A 19,209-nucleotide genomic window follows, 5' to 3' on the forward strand; every position below is an offset into this window, starting at 1 on the left:
ACTTCATTCAGTCAAAATAACAATATAACGGGCCCTGATATAGAGCAGGTCAGAATGCATTTGCCAGTGGAAGGGACCCAAACAAGGGACGTTTGTTTAAAACTCAATTCCGAGCAGACTTTTCTTGCATAGGGTGATGCTGCTCAGCGATTCCCTGCCCCGGCTGCTGGTGGACGGTTGATAATTGAATGATTTCAGGCGGGTGTACAGAAGTACTTGCTTCATGAACAGCACAGTCGTTTGATACTATTGAGACTTGGTTGCAGAAGGAAATAATACTCCACAATCTGATCAGTGTTCCAGGGATACACTGTTTTAGACATGACAGAGCAGGGGTGTGACGAGTCAGGGAAAATGTCAGGGCATTATTCCAACAGGACAGGATGGGGAGTTTGACTACTGAGGATATATCGGTGGAACTAAGGGATCAGAAATGGGTGACCACATTAGTGGGATTATATTACAAGCCACTCAATAGTCAGTTGGATTTAGAGGAGCAGACTACTACAAGAAACATAAGGTGGTTTTAACTTTCCACGTATTAACTGGGATATCTATAGTGTAAATGATCTTGAGGTGGATAGATTGTGTCAAGTGTGTTCAGCAAAGTTTCCTTCATCAGTACGTAGAAGTCCCAGGTCTCCCTGATAAAGAATATGCGATACCTGATCTGCTGTTGAGGAATGAGACGCAGCCGGTCATATTTGTTTACGGGAACGAGTTTGTTATTTCGAAGCTCAACCCACCACAGAAAGTTTGCAAAGGGCTAGCCGGATTCGGACCCAGAACCACTCGCCTTGAAGTTCGGGTCTTTAGTTTAAAGGCAACTAAGGTGCAGATTGTGTTGCTCCTCGGTTGACATTATAAATCACAGAAAGGCCAGTTTTCATGTTATCAGAAAGGATGTGGCCAGTGCCGATTGGTACAAATTTCTCTTTAGTGTCTCAATTGAACCCACATCCACCACTTTCACTGGCAGATCATTCCACGCTCCCACCAACCTCTGAGTGAAGAATTCCCCTTCAGACTCCCCTCAAAGAATTCACTTTCACCCTGAATTTATGTCCAATGTGGGGGTGAGAGGGAGGACGGGGTGGAGAGGGAAGACAGTAAGGGGACAGTAATGTTGCCTCCTTACAACAAAACTAACCCTCTCACTGTGTCAGAATCAATGATTAAATCCAGCACCAAACAATGTTTTCATTCCTGCACGTTGTAACTTGAACCATCTCACTGAGGGTCTGATGGAGACGCAACCCCTGCCCTCTGCACATGTGGTCACATCTCCCCTGCTTCTGACATTTCAAATACCCTCAGAATGGTTTTCTGATTCAGTCTGAAGGTTATGGTACATTCAGCTCATCTTCAGACCTGACAAACCATGTCTTCCCACAGCTGGTTCCACCTGTTGGTGTGTCCTCTTTCCTCCACCTCCAGGGAAGCTGCATCTCCACACAAACTCCTCACTTGAGACGACTGTCTGTACCCGTGACACAGGAAATCACATCACTGTCACTCTCCTGATACCATCCGGGAAGCGGTACCGCAACATAAAAGCCAGGACCAACAGGCTCCGGGACAGCTTCTTCCACCAGGCTGTCAGACTGATGAACTCACGCTGACTTGAGTGTACTCTATATTACAATGTCTGTTTTATTTATTATAAACTATTATAAATTACTATGATTGCACGTTGCACATTTAGATGGAGACGTAAGGTAAAGATTTTTACTCCTGATGGATGTAAGAAATAAAGTCAATTCAATTCAATTCCTGATTCCGTGTCTGAGCTGCTCGCCTCCGGGTATCCTCCGTCAACAAGCTTCTTCCTCAGTCACCATCTGTCAGATTATAAAAAACAATTAAAACGATCTATCAGACAGCTCCTGTACCCCTCCACCCCTGAACAGGTTCCCCTGTTAAAACTCTCTGCTCAGCCCCTTCCCTATTCCCTTTCCCTTTCAGACTCCCGATGTGCCAGCAGATCCGAATTCACCGTGTGGACATTTCTACCCCACAGGAGGCTGTACAAACCCGTGTCCTTCTCTGATGCACAGCTCAGTGACCCCAATCCCTGTCTGCACTCGCAGCCCATGACGGTGACAGCTGTCCTAGACTCTGTAACTCACAATCTTGTAACACAGAATCTTGTTCACAGCAAGTTTAGACAGTCATTAATATGAAGAGAGAATTGTTGTTTCCTGAAAGGACAGGCGAGCGAAGCTGTCTGATCCAATTCACCAGATGGTCCGGTGTTTACAAGTTAATTTGTGCCGGGACCCACACCCACACCCACTCATAACCCCGACCCACACAGACAGACAGACTGTCCCTTCGCCCCAAACCCCCTGCACAACCACAAGGAATTGATCCACGGCCCGGGCTCGGTGGCAAAGTGAAAACCGGGGCTGAGGAGAGCCCGGAGACAAACACCCCGCTGCCCACTCCACCAACAACACGGCACAGCCGGACACATCTCACAACACCGGATCCGCTCCCGATGAAACCCGAATTTAATTTTGTTGTTCCAGATCGGACCCAACAAAAGGTGTTTTAAAACTGAAGCGCTCCCCCTCACGTGACGTCACACAGCACCCCCCCCCCACGGGCCTGACGTCACCCATGGTCTCCCCGTATCTGCATCTGCTGTCACGAGCACGGTGCCTTACGTCACACACGCGCTGCTGTGCTCGAGCTTTTTCGGTTTAACGGCTGAGCTACTGAGCACGAGCCACGACCCCCCCCCCCCCGCACCCGAACAGGGACAACAGAGGAATTGAATTGATTGCAGAGCTGCGCTATTCCCATTGGTGCGAAGCGATGTCAATCACTGGTTACACCCAATAGTGGAGGCGGACCAGCCGGGAGGGCGTTACCCCGTCTCCTGCTGCAAATCCCAAAGTAAATGTCCGCTTTCTGATTTATTTCCATTTCCCTCCGAGGGAAGTTGGGGCGTTTGTGAAGCGTCTCCTGCGGCCGGAGTCTGATGTATCGCTGAGAGGTAGGAGGAGACCGCTCGGCCCGTCGGTTTGATGCCGGTTCCCCGGGGAGGGAGAGGGGGATTTTATTGAAAGGATGAAGACGGTGAGAGAGGGGGCGGACAGGATGTTTGTCCCGGTGGGGACAGGAGGGGCTCATCTGTGGAAATGTCTGAGCCCACGGTGGTGGCGATTCACCACATTGGGGGGCAAACACCGGCAGACTGTTGCCCTGCAAGCGGGGCCAATGGTCCGGGCAAAGTGGGGGTGGGAGTGGTGTTGGGGGTCCGGGTCTTATTGAATGACAGGACGGTGTGGAGGGGCCGAGTGGCCTTCTCCTGTTCCTGGTCTCTATGTGTTCAAATACAAGGAGTAACCAGACCCTTCCCGGGCCTGCAGGATGTCCCAGTCGGTGTTGTAGGGACTAATGCTTTGCACCCAGTTGTTCCCAAACTGTGTCAACGATTTGGCTGAGAGACCAAATCCAACATTTCCAAATCTGTTACTGACACAAAATGTATGTTCATAGAAACATAGAAAACCTACAACACAATTCAGACCCTTCAGCCCACAAAGCTGTGCCAAACATGTCCTTACCTTAAAATTACCTAGGGTTACCCATAGCCCTCTAATTTTCTCAGCTCCATGTACCTATCCAAAAGTCTGTTAAAACACCCTATCGTATCCGCCTCCACCACCATTGCGGGCAGCCAATTTCACCCACTCACCATTCTCTGAGTAAAATACTTACCCCTGACAATCTCCTCTGTCTCTACTCCCCAGCACCTTAAACCTGTGTCCTCTTGTGATAGCAATTTCAACCCTCTTAAAAGCCTCTGACTATCCACACGATCAATGCCTTTCATCATCGTATACACCCCTATCAGGTCACCTCTCATCCTCCATCTGTCACTTCTCAGCCAAGTTTTGCATCCTATCAAAGTCCCGCCGTAACCTCTCCTCCGTCACTCCAAGGAGAAAAGGCCGAGTTCACTCAACCTATTCTCATAGAGCATGATCCAGGCAACATCCTTGTAAATCTCCTCTGCACCCTTTCTATGGTTTCCACATCCTTCCTGCAGTGAGGCAACCAGGATTGAGCACAGTTCTCCAAGTGGGGTCTGACCAGGGTCCTATATAGCTGCAACATTACCTCTCGGCTCCTAAATTCAATTCCACGATTGATGAAGGCCAATGCACCATATGCCCTTTTAACCACAGAGTCAACGTGCGTAGCAGCTTTGAGTGTCCTATAGACTCGGACCCCAAGGTCGCTCTGATCCTCGACACTGCCAAGAGTCTTACCATTAATACTATATTCTGCTATCATATTTGACCTACCAAAATGAGCCACTTCACACTTATCTGGGGTTAACTCCATCTGCCACTTCTCAGCCCGGTTTTGCATCCTATCAATGTCCCGATGTAACCTCTGACAGCCCTCCACACTATTCACAACACCCCCAACCTTTTTTGTCATAAGTAAATTTACTAACTTCCTCATCCAGGTCATTTATAAGAAGAGTCGGGGTCCCAGAACAGATCCCTGAGGAACACCACTGGTCACCGACCTCCGTGCAGAATTTGACCCATCTACAACCACTCTTTGCCTTCTGTGGGAACGCCAGTTCTGGATCCACAAAACAATGTCGCCTTGCATCGCATGCCTCCTTACTTTCTCAGCGAGCCTTTCATGGGGTACCTTGTTAAAGATCATCTGAAAATCCAGGTCAACAACATCCACTGGCTCTGCTTTATCTATCCTGCCTGCTATTTCCTCAAAGAATTCCAAGTGATTTGTCAGTCATAATTTCATCTAAAGGATTCCGGCTGACCTTGGCCTACTTCATCAGGCGTCCCCAATTACAGTACCCAAAAAACTCACCCTTAATACACACAAACACCTTCCTGACCACTGTGGTCAGCCGAACTGTCCTATAATTTTCTTTCTTCTGCCTCCCTCTCATTTGTACTTACTAGTCCACCAGAACCATTCCAAAATCTAGTGATTCTTGATACATCGTTACCCATTACTTTAAGAGAAAACTAAGGGGGAAGTTATTTGTTCAGAGGCGGGGAGAGTGTGCAACGATCTGCCAGAGCAAGTGGCAGGGACGATTTCAACCTTTAAGAGAAGTTTGCTTTGGTCCATGGATGAGAAGGATATGGAGGGCTATGGTCCAGGTGGAAGTTGTTGGAACTCGGCAGATTAATGTTTTGGCATGGACTACATTGGCCGAATGGCATTTTCCTATGTTGTAGTGTTCTATGACTCTAATGCCTTCACAATCTCTTCAGCTACCTCTTTCTGAACCCTGGGGTGTTCACCTTCTGGTCCAGGAGTCTTATCTACCTTCAGGCCTTTTAGCTTCCAAAACACCTTCACTCCTTGGTAAAAAGCATGTATCCTCACTTCTGCCCCAGATACTCCCGAATGGTTGGCATTTATGTAATAAATTTAATGACACAATTGTAGTGCATGACTTCAATCTGCAGGACAATTGGGAAGTCATATTTGTGTCAGATCGCAAGAGAGGGAATGTATTGAATTCCTACGAAAGGGCATTTTAGAGCAGCAGATGGTTGAGCCTACTCGGGGAACTACAATCTTTGATTGGATATTCTGTAATAACCCAGATCTTATTAGGAAGGTTAATGTAAAGGAACCATTAGAAGGCAGGGACAATAATATGCTTGAATTCCTACTGCAATTTCTGAGGGAGGAGCATAGGTCACATGCATAGTATCACAATGGAACAAAGGGAATTACACAGGCATGAGAGAGGTGATTCCCCAGGTGGATTGGAGAAGGATACTCGTGGGGATGACGCCAGAGCAGAAATGGCTGACGTTTCTGAGAATAGTTCATAATGTACAGGATAGATGTGTCCCGACGAAGTAGCTCTCAGACAGCGGGGCTAGGCTACCGTGGCTGACAAAGGAAGTTAAGGACTGTATAAAAGTGAAGTAAAGTGCATATAAGGCAGCAAAAGTGAGTAGGAAGTTAGATAATTGGGTAGCTTTTAAAATTCAAAACAGGCAATGAAAAATAGATAAGAATGCTAAAGGTAAAATAAGAGGGCAAACTAGACAATAATATAAACTAGTTATAAAAAAGCGAACGGGAGGCGACAGTTGACATTGGACCGCTGGAAAATGATGCTCATGAGGTAGAAATGGGGAAGAGATGGTAGATGAACTTGATAGGTACTTTGCATCTATCTTCTCTGTGGAAGACACTAGCAGTGTGCCAGAGATCCATGAGTGTCAGGGAACAGGAGTGAGTGCCATTGCTATTACAAAGGAAAACGTGCTGGGCAAACTCAGGTTCTTAACATGGATAAGTCACCTGGACCAGATGGACTACATCGCAGAGTCCTGATAGAGGTTGCTGAAGAGATAACAGATGTATTGGTTATGACCTGTCAAGAATCACTTGATTCTGGCATGGTCCCGGAGGTGAGGAAAATTGCAAATGTCAATCCACTCTTTGAGAAGGGAGGAAGGCAAAAGAAAGCAAAGTATAGTCCAGTTAGCCTAACGTCAGTGTCTGGGAAAGTGTTAAGAGTCTATTATAACAGATGAGGTTTTGGGGTACTGGGAGACCAATGATGAAATAAGTCAAAGCCAGCACAGCTTCTGTGCAGGGAAATATTGCCTGATCAGTCAGGGCATTACCGGATCTGCCGAGGAGGCAGATGCATGGGGTTGAGTAAGAACTGGGATCAGCCATGATAGAACGGCGGAGCAGACTTGATGGGGCTGAATGGCCTAATTCTGCTCCTATGTCTTATGGTCTGATACAGCTAGTGTCTTACACAGTGAAGATTGACACAGAATACTTATTACATTCGACCGCTGTTTCTCTGCTTTATTAATAACTCGCCAGCATCATCTTTCAGCAGCAGAATATCCATTCTTGCCTCTCTTTTACTCTTTATGTATCTGAAAAAGAAATTTTGATACTTGATATTATTGGCTCACTTATCTTAATTTTTCATCGTGTCTCTCCTGTGTTTTTTTTTGTTGTTTCCTGTTGGTTACGTGGAAGTTTCCAATCCTCTAACTTCCCACTATTTTCTTGCTATATTATATGACCCCACTTTTGCTTTTATTATCAAAAACAGGAGAAAATCTGTGGATGCTGGAAGTCCAAGCAACACATACACAAAATGCAGTAGGAACCTAGGAGGCCAGGCAGCATATATGGGAAATAGTAAACAGTCGATGTTTTGGGCCGAGACCCTTTATCAGGACTGGGAAAACAAAATGAGATGTCAGAGGAAGAAGTGTGGGGGTGAGAGGGGTGGAAGAAGTGGTAGGTGATAGGTGAAACTGGGAGAGGGGGAGTAGTGAAGGAAAAAACTTCTGAGGATATAATTTCCTTAACGAATCTCAAAAGATAATTGCTAATGCCTCCACATCTCTTCAGCCACCTCTTTCAGATCTCTGGGGTGTTCACCATCTAGTCCAGGTGACCTTTTTACCTTCAGACCATCTCTGTTTCCCAGTAACCTTCTCCTGAGTAATGTAACTTTACACATTCTGACCACTGACTTCTGGGACTTCCATATTCCTGCCAGTGTCTTCGACAGATAAGAGTGATGTACAATACTTACTCAGTTCATCTGCCATCACAGTGCACCCCCAGCCCATTACTACCTCTCCACCATCATTTTTCAGTGGTTTGATATCCACTTCCGCTTCTCTTTTACACTAAATGTACCTGAAGAAAAATCTGATATCCTCTTTAATATTACTGTCTAGCTCACCTATGTATTCCATCTTTTCCTTAATTGTTTTAGTTGCATTCTGTTGGTTTTTAAAAGCTTCCCAATCCTCTAACTTCCTCGTAATTTTTGCTCTATGCCCTCTCTTTGGTTTTTATGCAACACACATTAAAGTTGCTGGTGAACGCAGCAGGCCAGGCAGCATCTCTAGGAAGAGGTACAGTTGACGTTTCAGGCCGAGACCCTTCGTCAGTACCTCTTCCTAGAGATGCTGCCTGGCCTGCTGCGTTCACCAGCAACTATGATGTGTGTTACTTGAATTTCCAGCATCTGCAGAATTCCTCGTCTTTGGTTTTTATGTTGTCTTTGATTTCTCTTATCAGCCACGGTTTTGTCACCTTACCTTTAGAATACTATTTCCTCTTTGTAATGTATATATCCTGTGCCTTTCCGAATTGCTTCCAGAAATTCCAGCCATTGCTGCTCTGTTTTCATCCCTGCCCATGTTCTTTTCAAATCAAATTTGACCAATTCTTCTCTCATGCCTCTCTAATTCTCTTTATTTCACATCTGACTTTAGCTTCTTCTTCTCTAAAGTCAGGGTGAATTTGATCATATTAAGATCACTTGCCCCTAAGTGTTCTTTGAACTGAAGTGACCTAATTAATTCCAGTTCATTACAACACCCAATCCAGAATAGCTGATCTTCAAGTGGGCTCAACCACGAGCTGCTCTAAAAAAGCATCTTGTAGGCATTCTAGAAATTCCTCCTCTTGAGACCAACACCATCCTAATTTTCCTAATCACCTGCATGACAATCCCTCATGACTATTGTAACATTGCCCTTTTGGCACACATTTTCTATTTCCCATTGTAATTTGTGGACCACATACTTACTACTGTTTGGAGGTCTCCATACAATTCCCATCAGGGATTTTTTTAAATATATTTGCTGTTCCTTAATTCCACCCACAGATTCTACAGCTTCCAACCATATGTCACCTCTTTCTAATGATTTAATTTAATATTTTACAAACAGAGCCACAGAACGCCACTATCAGCTTGTTCTTTCAAGAAACATATAAGTAGCTGGGAAACACGAGGACCTGCAGATGCTAGAAATCTAGAGAACTACACACAAAGTGCTGGAGGAGCTCAGCATGTCAGGCAGCATCTATGGATGGGAATCAACATCTCAGGCCAGGACTCTTCCAGATACTCATGTCTCTGGAATATCAACAAGCAAAGAAAATAGAAAGTAGTGTGAAATAGGGGAAACCTTTGACAGTATTTAGTTCAATGCTTAAAAAAACCTGCCAAACAGAGCTCAACAGTTAACAAATACAACAAAGGCAATAAACACTTTTGTCAATACTGACATTGACTTTTTTAATGAAAATATCTTGGTCCCATTTCAATCCGTAAAATTTACAAAGATAAATAAGAACTTTAGAAAACTTTAGAAAAGACTATTTATATTCAAACCCACTTCAATTAACACTACCTTGGACAGAAAGGAGAAGAGAAATAACACACATGAAAAAAAAAATCACACAACAGTCAAATAAAACTTCTAACTTTATATTTTCATCAAAAATGAACAGGATTCAGCACTCCATGTGTGTATATGAAATTGTGATAAGAAATACAGACTAGAAAACTTCAATGAGAGGCCAACTCAGAAAAATGAATCATCACTGTGGAAGAAAACATTAACCAGTGGAATGAGTACAACCCTCCATGGGAGACATCCTAATATTCTGAGCAAACGAGATGTTCACAAGGAAGCATCGAGCACCTGACGGAGAGTTGGAAAACTCTTCCCAGAAACAGAGGGGTTCCTTGCAGAAATACAGGACAAGGTGGTTAACAAAAAGAAAGTAAAAAAATCAAAAATACATGAAATACAAACAAACAAGGCAATAAGTGCAGAAAATGCCAAGAGAAACCAGACACAATGCAACACATGCCAGGATCCTGCAGCAGTTTAACTCAATCTGATTACTTACAGCGGTACAATAAAGTGGCAAATATCATTCACCAAAATTTTGCTTTAAAATACAAACTCATGAATGTCCTCCATAACTTCATAAAGGCACCATAAATTCAAGGCTGTTCCAGTTTTAGAGTCAAAATCTTACAAATTATAGGATAATACATACATTATTTCAGACAGGACCATCCATAAAACCATCTGGATATAATATTACAGGATAAACAAGCAGGAACAATTCAGTCAATAGATAAAACCATTCCCAACACACACACACATGTTCCTCAACCAGTGGAGCACCTCACCACAGGTATTATTTGTGTCATCAGTCAGACAACCAAAAGATTTTCTCTGTCAGTCTGCTTCCAAATGTTGTTACTCTGTCATTCGTTGCCATGCCCTGTTGCTGATTCCCTTCTCCTCATCATACGTCTTACCCCGACCATCGTCCAGAGCCCCAAACTCTGCCCTGTGCAGACCTGCCTCTGGTTTCTGACCCTGCTCCACTGATCATCCAACTGATGGTTTCCCATTCTGTTTTCAGTCTTTAGAGGACAGTGGTGTTTTCTAACAACCCTTCAGAAGCAGGAAAAATGACCCATAATGTGGAAATGAGTAGTGATTAAGGAATTTAATGACCAATGTCATTCTTCCTCAGGCCAGAGATTAGAGGGACGAAGAACATCTCAGACAGAACTGCAGTCAGCTCGACTTCTTCAGACTGCTGAGAATTCAAGGGAAACCTCTTCACCCACAGAGTGGTGACTGTTTGGAACCCATCACCACAGGGAGAGCGAGAGATGAACAACAGGGGAGGATTTCAAAGGACTGCCATGGAACTGAATCACTGGCAGGGTCCAGCTGGCCTGAGCTGATTCTCTACTGTACACTAGGTGTGTTATAAATTCACTAAGTACCAGAGACAGAGTTTAAAATAGAAATGACTTATTTGTCTCAGATCCAGAATTTTAAACTCCAGTCCCATTAAAGGTGAATATGCAGCAGAAGAAACTCCTCCCATGCCCAGTGACCAGGGTGCAGAACTGGGTGTGGTGACCAGCAGCAATAATTGCAGAGTTCAGCACCGATAGTCATTCTCGAAATTGTATTCAGCAATGGTGATGGACAAATATCCAGCAAGCAGCTTATTGAAACGTTCTCCCCAGTGTGAACCCAGCAGTGTGTCACAAGTGTAACATGCTGTAGGTTTCACTGCTAATGTAACGGCCACTCAGCAATGTTTCACTGCTCAGGTAATGGTTTATCTGAAGCAGTGATGTTTAGGTTACGACTAGAGATAACAGGGTTTTGGAGTGCAGGGCTATCCAATGACAAAAATGTTCTCCCTTGTGAGTCTGGAAGAGAGATTTTCATGGTCATTTGCTGGAGAGAGATGACAAGGCGCGAATGGTGAGAGCGGGCTCTTTTTCTTTTTTTTTTGTTTACTTCACTAACCCTATAGTCAAAGTAAGAATTATAAAGAGCAATCGTTTAATCACATATTGTGTACCGTTTGTTATTTTGGGATACTGATTTGTAACAGGGGACACATCACGCAGCATCCACCCAAACGAGATTTCTTAACTTGCCCGGGCTGGGAAGCTATCACCCCCAATATTGAGCTGCTAGCTGAAGCGAGAGTTACATAAGGTTAGATGACTGAGTGAATCCTTTCCCACATTCACAGCAGGTGAACTGTCTCTCCCCAGTGTGGACTCAATGATACACATATGATTGATTTGGCTGAGAGAATCTCTCTCCAAAGATTGAGCAGGTGATCGGCCTCTACCTAGTGTGAACTCGCTGGTGTTTATGTAGTTGGGATAACCAAGTGAATCCCTTCCCACACACGGAGCAGGTGAATGGCCTCTCCCCTGTGTGAACTCGCTGGTGTCTCTGTAGTTGAGATAACCGAGTGAATCCCTTCCCACATACTGAGCAGATGAACGACCGCTCCCCACTGTGAACTAACCGGTGTTCTTGAAGGTGGGATGACTGAAAGAATCCTTTCCCACAGTCTGAACAGGTGAATGGCCTCTCCCCAGTGTGAACTCTCTGATGTACCTTCAGTTGAGATGAGAAAATGAATCCTTTCCCACAGACTGAGCAGGTGAACGGCCATTTCCCTATGTGGGCTGACTGGTGTCTCAGTAGCTGAGATGATAAAGTGAATCCCTTCCCACAGAATGAGCAGGTGAATGGCCTCTCCCCAGTGTGAACTCCCTGATGTACCTTCAGTTTAGATGAGCAAGCGAATCCCTTCCCACATTCAGAGCAGGTGAATGGCCACTCTCCGGTGTGAACTGACTGGTGTCTCAGTAGATGAAATGACTCAGTGAATCCCTTCCCACAGTCTGAGCAGGTGAACGGCCTCTCCCCAGTGTGAACTCGTTGATGTGCCTTCAGTTTAGATGACTGAGTGAATCCCTTCCCACAGTCTGAGCAGGTGAATGGCCTCTCCCCAGTGTGAACTCGCTGATGTACCTTCAGTTGAGATGAGCAAGTGAATCCCTTCCCACAGTCTGAGCAGGTGAACGGCCACTCCCCGGTGTGAACTCGCTGGTGAGCCATTAGGTCAGATGACCGAATAAATGCTTCCCCACAAATTTAGCAGATGACCAGCCTCTGCCCAGTGTGAACTGACTGGTGTGTCCACAGGTGGGAAGACCGACTGAATCCCTTCTCACACACAGAACAGGTGAATGGCCTTGTCCAGTGTGAACTTGCTGATGTACCTTCAGTTGAAATGACCGACTGAATCCATTCCCACTGTCTGAGCAGGAACGATATCGAGTGTGTTGTTTTTGAGATTCTCATAGACAAATTCCTTGTCATATTAAACCTGTAAAATGATTTACAAAATCCATCAGTGGGTGAAGGACAACATGTCAGATGAGATCTCTTGAGTCGTCATGGTGTGATCTGACATCACACTGTTACAGTGAAGTTCAACCCAAGTTGGAGAGAAATCATCTTCTAACTGGGCACAGTGCTGGTATCTGGGATAACCATCAAACTCTCTGATGCTCTTCCTGTCTCGATAAGAATGGGGCATTTCTGCCATCTCCAATCTGTGTCCTGGCTCAGATTGACTCTCTTCACTGAGCTGCATGGGTGCTTGGCCCCACACTAAGTGAAACAATCAAAAGCAAATTAGCCAGCAGTGCACACCACGCACCCACCACTCTCTGTGTAAAAAAAAACTTACCCCTGACATTCCCTCAGTGTCTATTTCCAAGCACCTTAAAACTATGCCCCCTCGTGTTAGCCATTTCAGCCCTGGGAATAAAACTCTGGCTATCCACACGATCAATGCTCCTCATCATCCTATACACCTAAAAAAAGGCTCTGAACATAAACAAGGAAATTATACATTGCTTTGAGGATTTGCTGGACGTATACAAAATTATGAGGGTATAGATAGGGTAAATGCAAGCAGCTTTTTCCACTGAGGTTGGGTGGGATGACAACCAGAGGTCATGGGTAAGTGGGGAAGGTGAAAATTTAACAGGAATATGTGGTAAAGCTCTTTACTGAAATGGTTGTGAGAGTGTGGAATGAGATGTCAGCACAAGTGGTGATATAAGCCATTTCAAAGACGTTTGGATGGGAGCCTGGATGGTAGGGGTATGGACGGCGATGGTCCCGGTGCAGGTAGATGCATTAGACAACTTAAATGTTTTTTTGGCATTAACTAGATGGGCCAAATGGCCTGTTTACATACTGAACTTCTCCATGTTTCTATGACAGAGAAGCTGGCCAAACTTGTTTGGAAGGGAAAAGGTAAGAGTGACAATGGAGCAGCAATGGCTGGAGTTTCTGGGAGCAATTCGGGAGCTGAGTGATCGATACATCCCAAAGAAGTGGAAGCATTGGAAAGGCAGGAGGACACAACCGTGGCTGAAATGAGAAGCCAAAGCCAACATAAAAGCCAAAGAGAGGGCAAAATATAGAACAAAAACTATTGGGAAGCTTTTAGGAACCAACAGAAGATGACTAAAAAAAAGTCGGATGAGCTCAGGGCGTGGAATTATGATATTGTAGTTATTAATGAGTCTTGGTAGCACCCAACAGTCTGAGGCATTAAGAGGAACAAAATATTCCGGGCCTCAATATCTCTCAAAAACCAAGGTTCCCTGCACCAGTTACCTTTCAGCTTTTATTTTGGCAGGCACATACAAACTCTACACCCTCAAAAATTAACTTCTGAAGGCCTCCCACTTACCAGGTACACCTTTGCCAGAAAACAGCCTGTCCTAAACCACACTTGTCACATCCTTTCTGATACCATCAAAATTGACCTTTCTCCAATTTAGAATCTCAACCCGTGGTCCAGACCTCTCCTTTCCATATTTACTTTGAATTTCATGGCATTATGATCACTGGATACAAAGTGTTCCCACTGTTGATGTCTTCCTCAGTGAAGACTGATGCAAAATACTCATTCAGTTCCTCTACCATCTCCTTATCTCCCATTGCAATTTCTCCAGCATCATTTTCTATCGGTCCTATATCTACTCTCACCTGTTTTTTACTCTTTATATACTTGAAAAAGCTCTTAGTATCCTCTTTGATATTATTTGCTATCTTCCTTTCATAGTTAATCTTTTCCCTCTTAATGACCTTCTTGGTTTCCTTTTGCAAGGTTTTAAAAACTTCCCAATCCTCTGTCTTCCCACTAATTTTTGTTTCCTTGTATGCCCTCTCCTTTGCTTTAACTTTGGTTTTGACTTCTCTTGTCAACCATGGTTGCATCCTTTTTCCACTCGAAAATTCCTTATTTTTTTGGAATATACCTGTCTTGCACCTTCCTCATTTCTCACATAAACTCCAGCCACTGCTGCTCTGCTGTCTTTCCCGCCAGTGTCCCTTTCCAGTCAACTTTGGCCAGTTCCTCTCTCATGCCACTGTAATTTCCTTTACTCCACTGAAATACCAACACATCAGATTTTGGCTTCTCTTTTTCAAATTTCACAGTGAACTCAATCATGTTATGATCACTGCCTCCTAAGGGTTCCTTCACCTCAATCTCTCTAATCACCTCCGGTTCATTACACAATACCCAATCCAGTATAGCCGATCCCCTAGTGGGCTCAACAACGAGCTGTTCTAAAATGCCATCTCGCAGACATTCTACAAATTCTCTCTCTTGTGATCCAGTGCCGACCTGATTTTCCCAATCCACTCGCATGTTAAAATCCCCCACAATTATCATAACACGGCCCTTCTGACAAGCCTTTTCTATTTCCAGTTGTAATTTGTAGTCCACATCCCTGCAGCTGTTTGGAGGCCTATAAATAACTGCCATCAGGGTCCTTTTACCCCTGCTATTCCTTAGCTCAACCCATAAAGATTCTGCACCTTCCGATCCTATATCACCTCTCTCTAATGATTTAATATCACTGTCAATAAGAACTTTGATCTCCTCTGGGTATGATCGAGTTCATCTGCACTATCACACAACCAATGTAGCAGGCCTGTAACGGGTAATGAAGGATTTTCTCACCAGAGCTTTTGCACATTGGCCATCAAACTTTACAACTCCTCCTTTGGAGGGTCAGACACCCTGAGCCGATAGGCTGGTCCTGGACTTATTTCCTAACTTACTAGCATAATTTACATTTTACTATTTAACTATTTATGGTTCTATTACTATTTATTTATGGTGCAACTGTAATGAAAACCAATTTCCCCCGGGATCGATAAAGTATGACTATGACTGTGACTATATATGGGTTTGCTGGCTAAATTATGCTTTAAGAAGTCAGATTTCAAAATATCATTCCACTTCTTCCCACTTGCAAATTCTCCAGCAACTTTTGCATCACCGCAATACACACAGGTAACAGCAGTTTCTGTATTGAACATAAATATTTCCCCTGAACCCTCTGCCAAATGACTGACTGTGGTGAACTCATTGATGGTCCAGTAATGCCAGTGAATATAATGAGAAGGGCAGTAGTCTGTCTGATTGGAGTCTGGCACATCTGTGATGTGAAAGCTACTTGTTGCCCAGGGCTAAGGTGTTTGATATCATTATGTGCCCAGAGTGAATGGGTCAATTCATGTCCTCACGGGTAGAAAGGTCCAGAACAAGAGGAGGTAAAACAAGCAACACTCACAAAATGATAGAGGAACTCAGCAGGCCAGGCAGCATCTGAGGAAAAGAGTACTAATGCTGAATTCCTCCGGTATTTTGTGTGTGTTGCTTGGATTTCCAGCATCTGTAGAATTTCTCTTGTTTGTGATTGGAGGTAGAATAAAGGTGATTTTCTCACCTGGTGGTGTAAAAGATTTTGTTCCCTGTCTCCGAGTTCCCAGTCCTTGCATTTGGATAGCTGGAGCTCAGCTCTGTCTGAGAGATCCATCGGCTCCCATTTCCTCATCAGCCGGAAGCTCCCCGGGGTCCGTGCGGGGATCGTGGGGCTGAGAGAGAGGGAAGAGAACAGGACTGTCCCGGGATTGCGGGTCACAGTTTCCGGAGTCACAGCAATTGCCCCTCAGTCGGTAGTGAAAACGGTCTCACGGAGAAACACTCACCGGCAGCGATATCCGAGGCCTTTTGTGTACTGCGCATGCGTGATATTCGGGACCAGCCGCGACCCTGACGCCTGCGCATTCGGTCGGTGCTTCAGCGACGGCGAGAATTGTTAAAGAGCTTTCAAGTTAATCCCGGAGCCATTGAAAGTTTCTGCAAGCACCGGTTCAAGTACATACCTCAGTTTCTTTTTGTGTAGAAAACTCATCACCTCTTTTAACGCAGAAAGCAGCTCTAATACAACAATACACTTAATATCAGCAAACGTCCCGCGTGTTTAATGCCAAAGTAAAACGTTCTTACAAATGCAGATATAAAACACAAGAGATTCTGCTGTTGCTGGAAATGTAGACACATACACACAAAATGCTGGAGGAACTCTGCAGTTCAGGCAGCAACTAAGCAAATGAGTACACAGCCAATGAATGCTGAGGGGGCTCGGCCTAAACGTTGTTTATTTGTTCCTCTCCACATTGGCTGCCTGATCTGTTGATTTCCACCAGTATTTTGCAGAAATTAACCATTTTTTTGATCAACTAGTTTCCAAATGTTTTTGATCTTTCATTTGTAGGCACATCTTGCTGGTCTGATTCCTCTTCTTCCTCCTTCTTGTAAACTCTAGGCCGCATCTCTTTCCGGAGCCCCAAAGCCCTGACTCAGGCTGGCAACTCATTGGTTTCTGACTCTGCTCCATCGAAGATTCACTATCTGGTCACCTGTCAGACTTTAGCAGCGCATTGCAACAACCCAGCTGTCTGAGGCACAGTTGTTTGAAATTAGTGAAAATCACCCCAAAAAGTTGAAAAGAGCGGGAAAGAAGGAGCTTAACCACCTTAGTCCAGAGCCCTGAAGAAAGTCAAAACCACAGTGAGCTCATCGTCTTATTCAGCCTGGAGAAAATCATGCAGGAAATTCATGCAGGTGTATAAGATGATGAGAGGCATTGGTCGTGTGGATAGCCAGAGGCTTTTTCCAGGGCTGAAATGGCTAACACGAGGGGGCATAGGCTTAAGCTGCTTGGAAATAGGTGCAGAGGAGATGTCAGAGCTAAGTTTATTAAACAAAGAGTGGTGTGTGTGTGGAATGCACTGCCAGCAATGGTGGTAGAGGCGGATACAATAGGGTCTTTTAAGAGACTCATAGATAGGTACATGGAGATTACGAAAATAGAGGCCTGAGTGGTAGGGTAATTCTAGGCAGTTTCTAGAGTAAGTTACATGGTCGGCACAACATTGTGGGCCAAAGGGTCTGTAATGTGCTGTAGATTTCTATGATTCTATGAAATTCAAGGGGAATCTCCTATCCCACAGAGTGGTGACCAGTTGCAACCTGTCATCACAGGGAGAGTGAGGGGGGAACGGCGGGGATAGATATTGATATACTGATATGGATCATAAACATAGGCAGGACCAGATGGGCCGAGTGGCCTCTCTAGTGTACATTACAGACAGTAAGTACCTGAGACACGGGATTTGATACAGAACTGATTTATCTTTCACAGATCCAGAATATTAAACACCAGTCTAGTTTAAGGCTAACATCGGCAGAACAGACTTTTCCAATGCTCAGTGACCAGGGTTCAGTCCTGGGTGCGATGAGCAGCCGCAAGAACTGCAGAATCTGACAGTAACAGTCCCTCATGAACCTGCAGCTGCCGTCAGTCACCGTGATGGTTAAACATTTGACACAGAGTTGATTTGAACTTCCTCCCTAATGTGAAGTTGCTGGTGTTGCAGCAGCTGGGATGATTGAGTAAAACTCTTTGCTCACTCCGGACAGAAATGTGGCCTCTATTTATTGTGAACTCACCGGAGCATCACAAGGTGGGTTAACTGAATGAGTCTCTTCACACACACGGAGCAGGTGAACGGCCGCTTCCCAGTGCGAAGCTGTTGGTGTATCTGCGATGGCGACTGAATCCCTTCCAAAATGAGAGCCAGTGAATGACATCACACTGCTATCAACGTCATGGCGATGTATCCAATCAGATCACGGACATGGACACGTGATCGGGCTCTCCTTGTAGCGAGTGGGGCGCTGTCTTCTCCAGCATCTCCACCTCCACATTCAAGGATCGGCGGCATTAAAGCGCTGGTGAACTGACAGATACAGCGGAACGAACGTGCTGTTGTGTTTGTGATTCCCATGCACAAATCCTTTTACTTTTCTACACTGTTAAAAGTTTATATAGCACGTCAGTGGGTGAAGGACAACATTTTAACTCAGATAATTTTAGTCTCCATGGTAGTTCTGATATAAAAAAATACTTTCACAGCTCAAAACAAATTGGAGGAACAAGAAACACACACAAAAAATGCTAGTGGAACGCAGCAGGCCAGGCAGCATCTATAGGAAGAGGTACAGTCGACGTTTCGGGCCGAGACCCTTCGTCAGGACTAACTGAAAGAAGAAATAGTAGAGATTTGAAAGTGGGAAGGGGAAGGGGGAGATCCGAAATGATAGAAGAAGACAGGAGGGGGAGGGACGAGGCTAAGAGCGGGAAAGTTGATGGGCAAAAGGGATACGAGGCTAGAGAAGGGAGAGGATCACGGGATGGGAAGCCTAGGGAGAGAGAAGCGGGAGGTGTGCCCGGACGGTGGAGATCAGGCAAGGAGTTATAGTGAGAGGGACAGAGGGAGAGAAAAGAGAGAAAAAAGGGGGAAAATAAAAATATATTAAATAAATAAATAAGGGATGGTCTGTGAAGGCGGGGAGAGGCATTAACGGAAGTTAGAGATGTCAATATTCATGCCATCAGGTTGGAGGCTAAGCCGACGGAATATAAGGTGTTGTTCCTCCAACCTGAGTGTGGCTTCATCTTGACAGAAGAGGAGGCCGTGGATAGACATATCAGAATGGGAATGGGACATGGAATTTAAATGTGTGGCCACTGGAATAACAAGACTTTGCTTGGGCCTGCAGGATGTCCCATTCGGTGTTGTAGGGACCGGTGCTCGGAGCCCAGTTGTT

The 19,209-nt window shown here is 44.9% G+C and overlaps 1 protein-coding gene and 1 pseudogene across 6 annotated transcripts; one reads left to right on the plus strand and one right to left on the minus strand.

Moving 5' to 3' along the window:
* The window catches only part of LOC134341626 (zinc finger protein 585B-like), a 196,923-nt pseudogene that overhangs the window by 115,884 nt on the left and 61,830 nt on the right, over positions 1 to 19,209 (plus strand).
* LOC134341620 (zinc finger protein 229-like) lies at positions 1,535 to 18,198 on the minus strand. Of its 6 annotated transcripts, none has more exons than XR_010016796.1 (3): positions 18,049 to 18,198; positions 15,980 to 16,392; positions 1,535 to 1,841 (listed from the first exon to the last, which is right to left on the minus strand). XR_010016796.1 is itself a non-coding variant. In XM_063039519.1 (3 exons), exon 3 carries the CDS (start codon positions 12,270 to 12,272, stop codon positions 11,487 to 11,489), a length of 786 nt encoding a protein of 261 aa, XP_062895589.1. In that variant the 5' UTR covers positions 12,273 to 12,543; positions 16,242 to 16,392; positions 18,049 to 18,193; the 3' UTR covers positions 9,093 to 11,486. The 6 variants fall into 6 exon arrangements, 4 of the variants coding, with proteins under 4 accessions (XP_062895589.1, XP_062895588.1, XP_062895586.1 ...); XR_010016797.1 differs by lacking the exon at positions 1,535 to 1,841 and adding an exon at positions 6,831 to 6,923; XM_063039519.1 differs by lacking the exon at positions 1,535 to 1,841 and adding an exon at positions 9,093 to 12,543 and having other exon boundaries at positions 16,242 to 16,392; positions 18,049 to 18,193.

Source organism: Mobula hypostoma, unplaced genomic scaffold (assembly GCF_963921235.1).
Source record: "Mobula hypostoma unplaced genomic scaffold, sMobHyp1.1 scaffold_36, whole genome shotgun sequence".
Taxonomy (NCBI): domain Eukaryota; kingdom Metazoa; phylum Chordata; class Chondrichthyes; order Myliobatiformes; family Myliobatidae; genus Mobula; species Mobula hypostoma.

Coding starts and splice junctions, on each gene's coding strand:
- LOC134341620 (XM_063039519.1), bottom strand. CDS start 12,272: ATGGCTCACCAGCGAGTTCACACCGGGGAGTGGCCGTTCACCTGCTCA.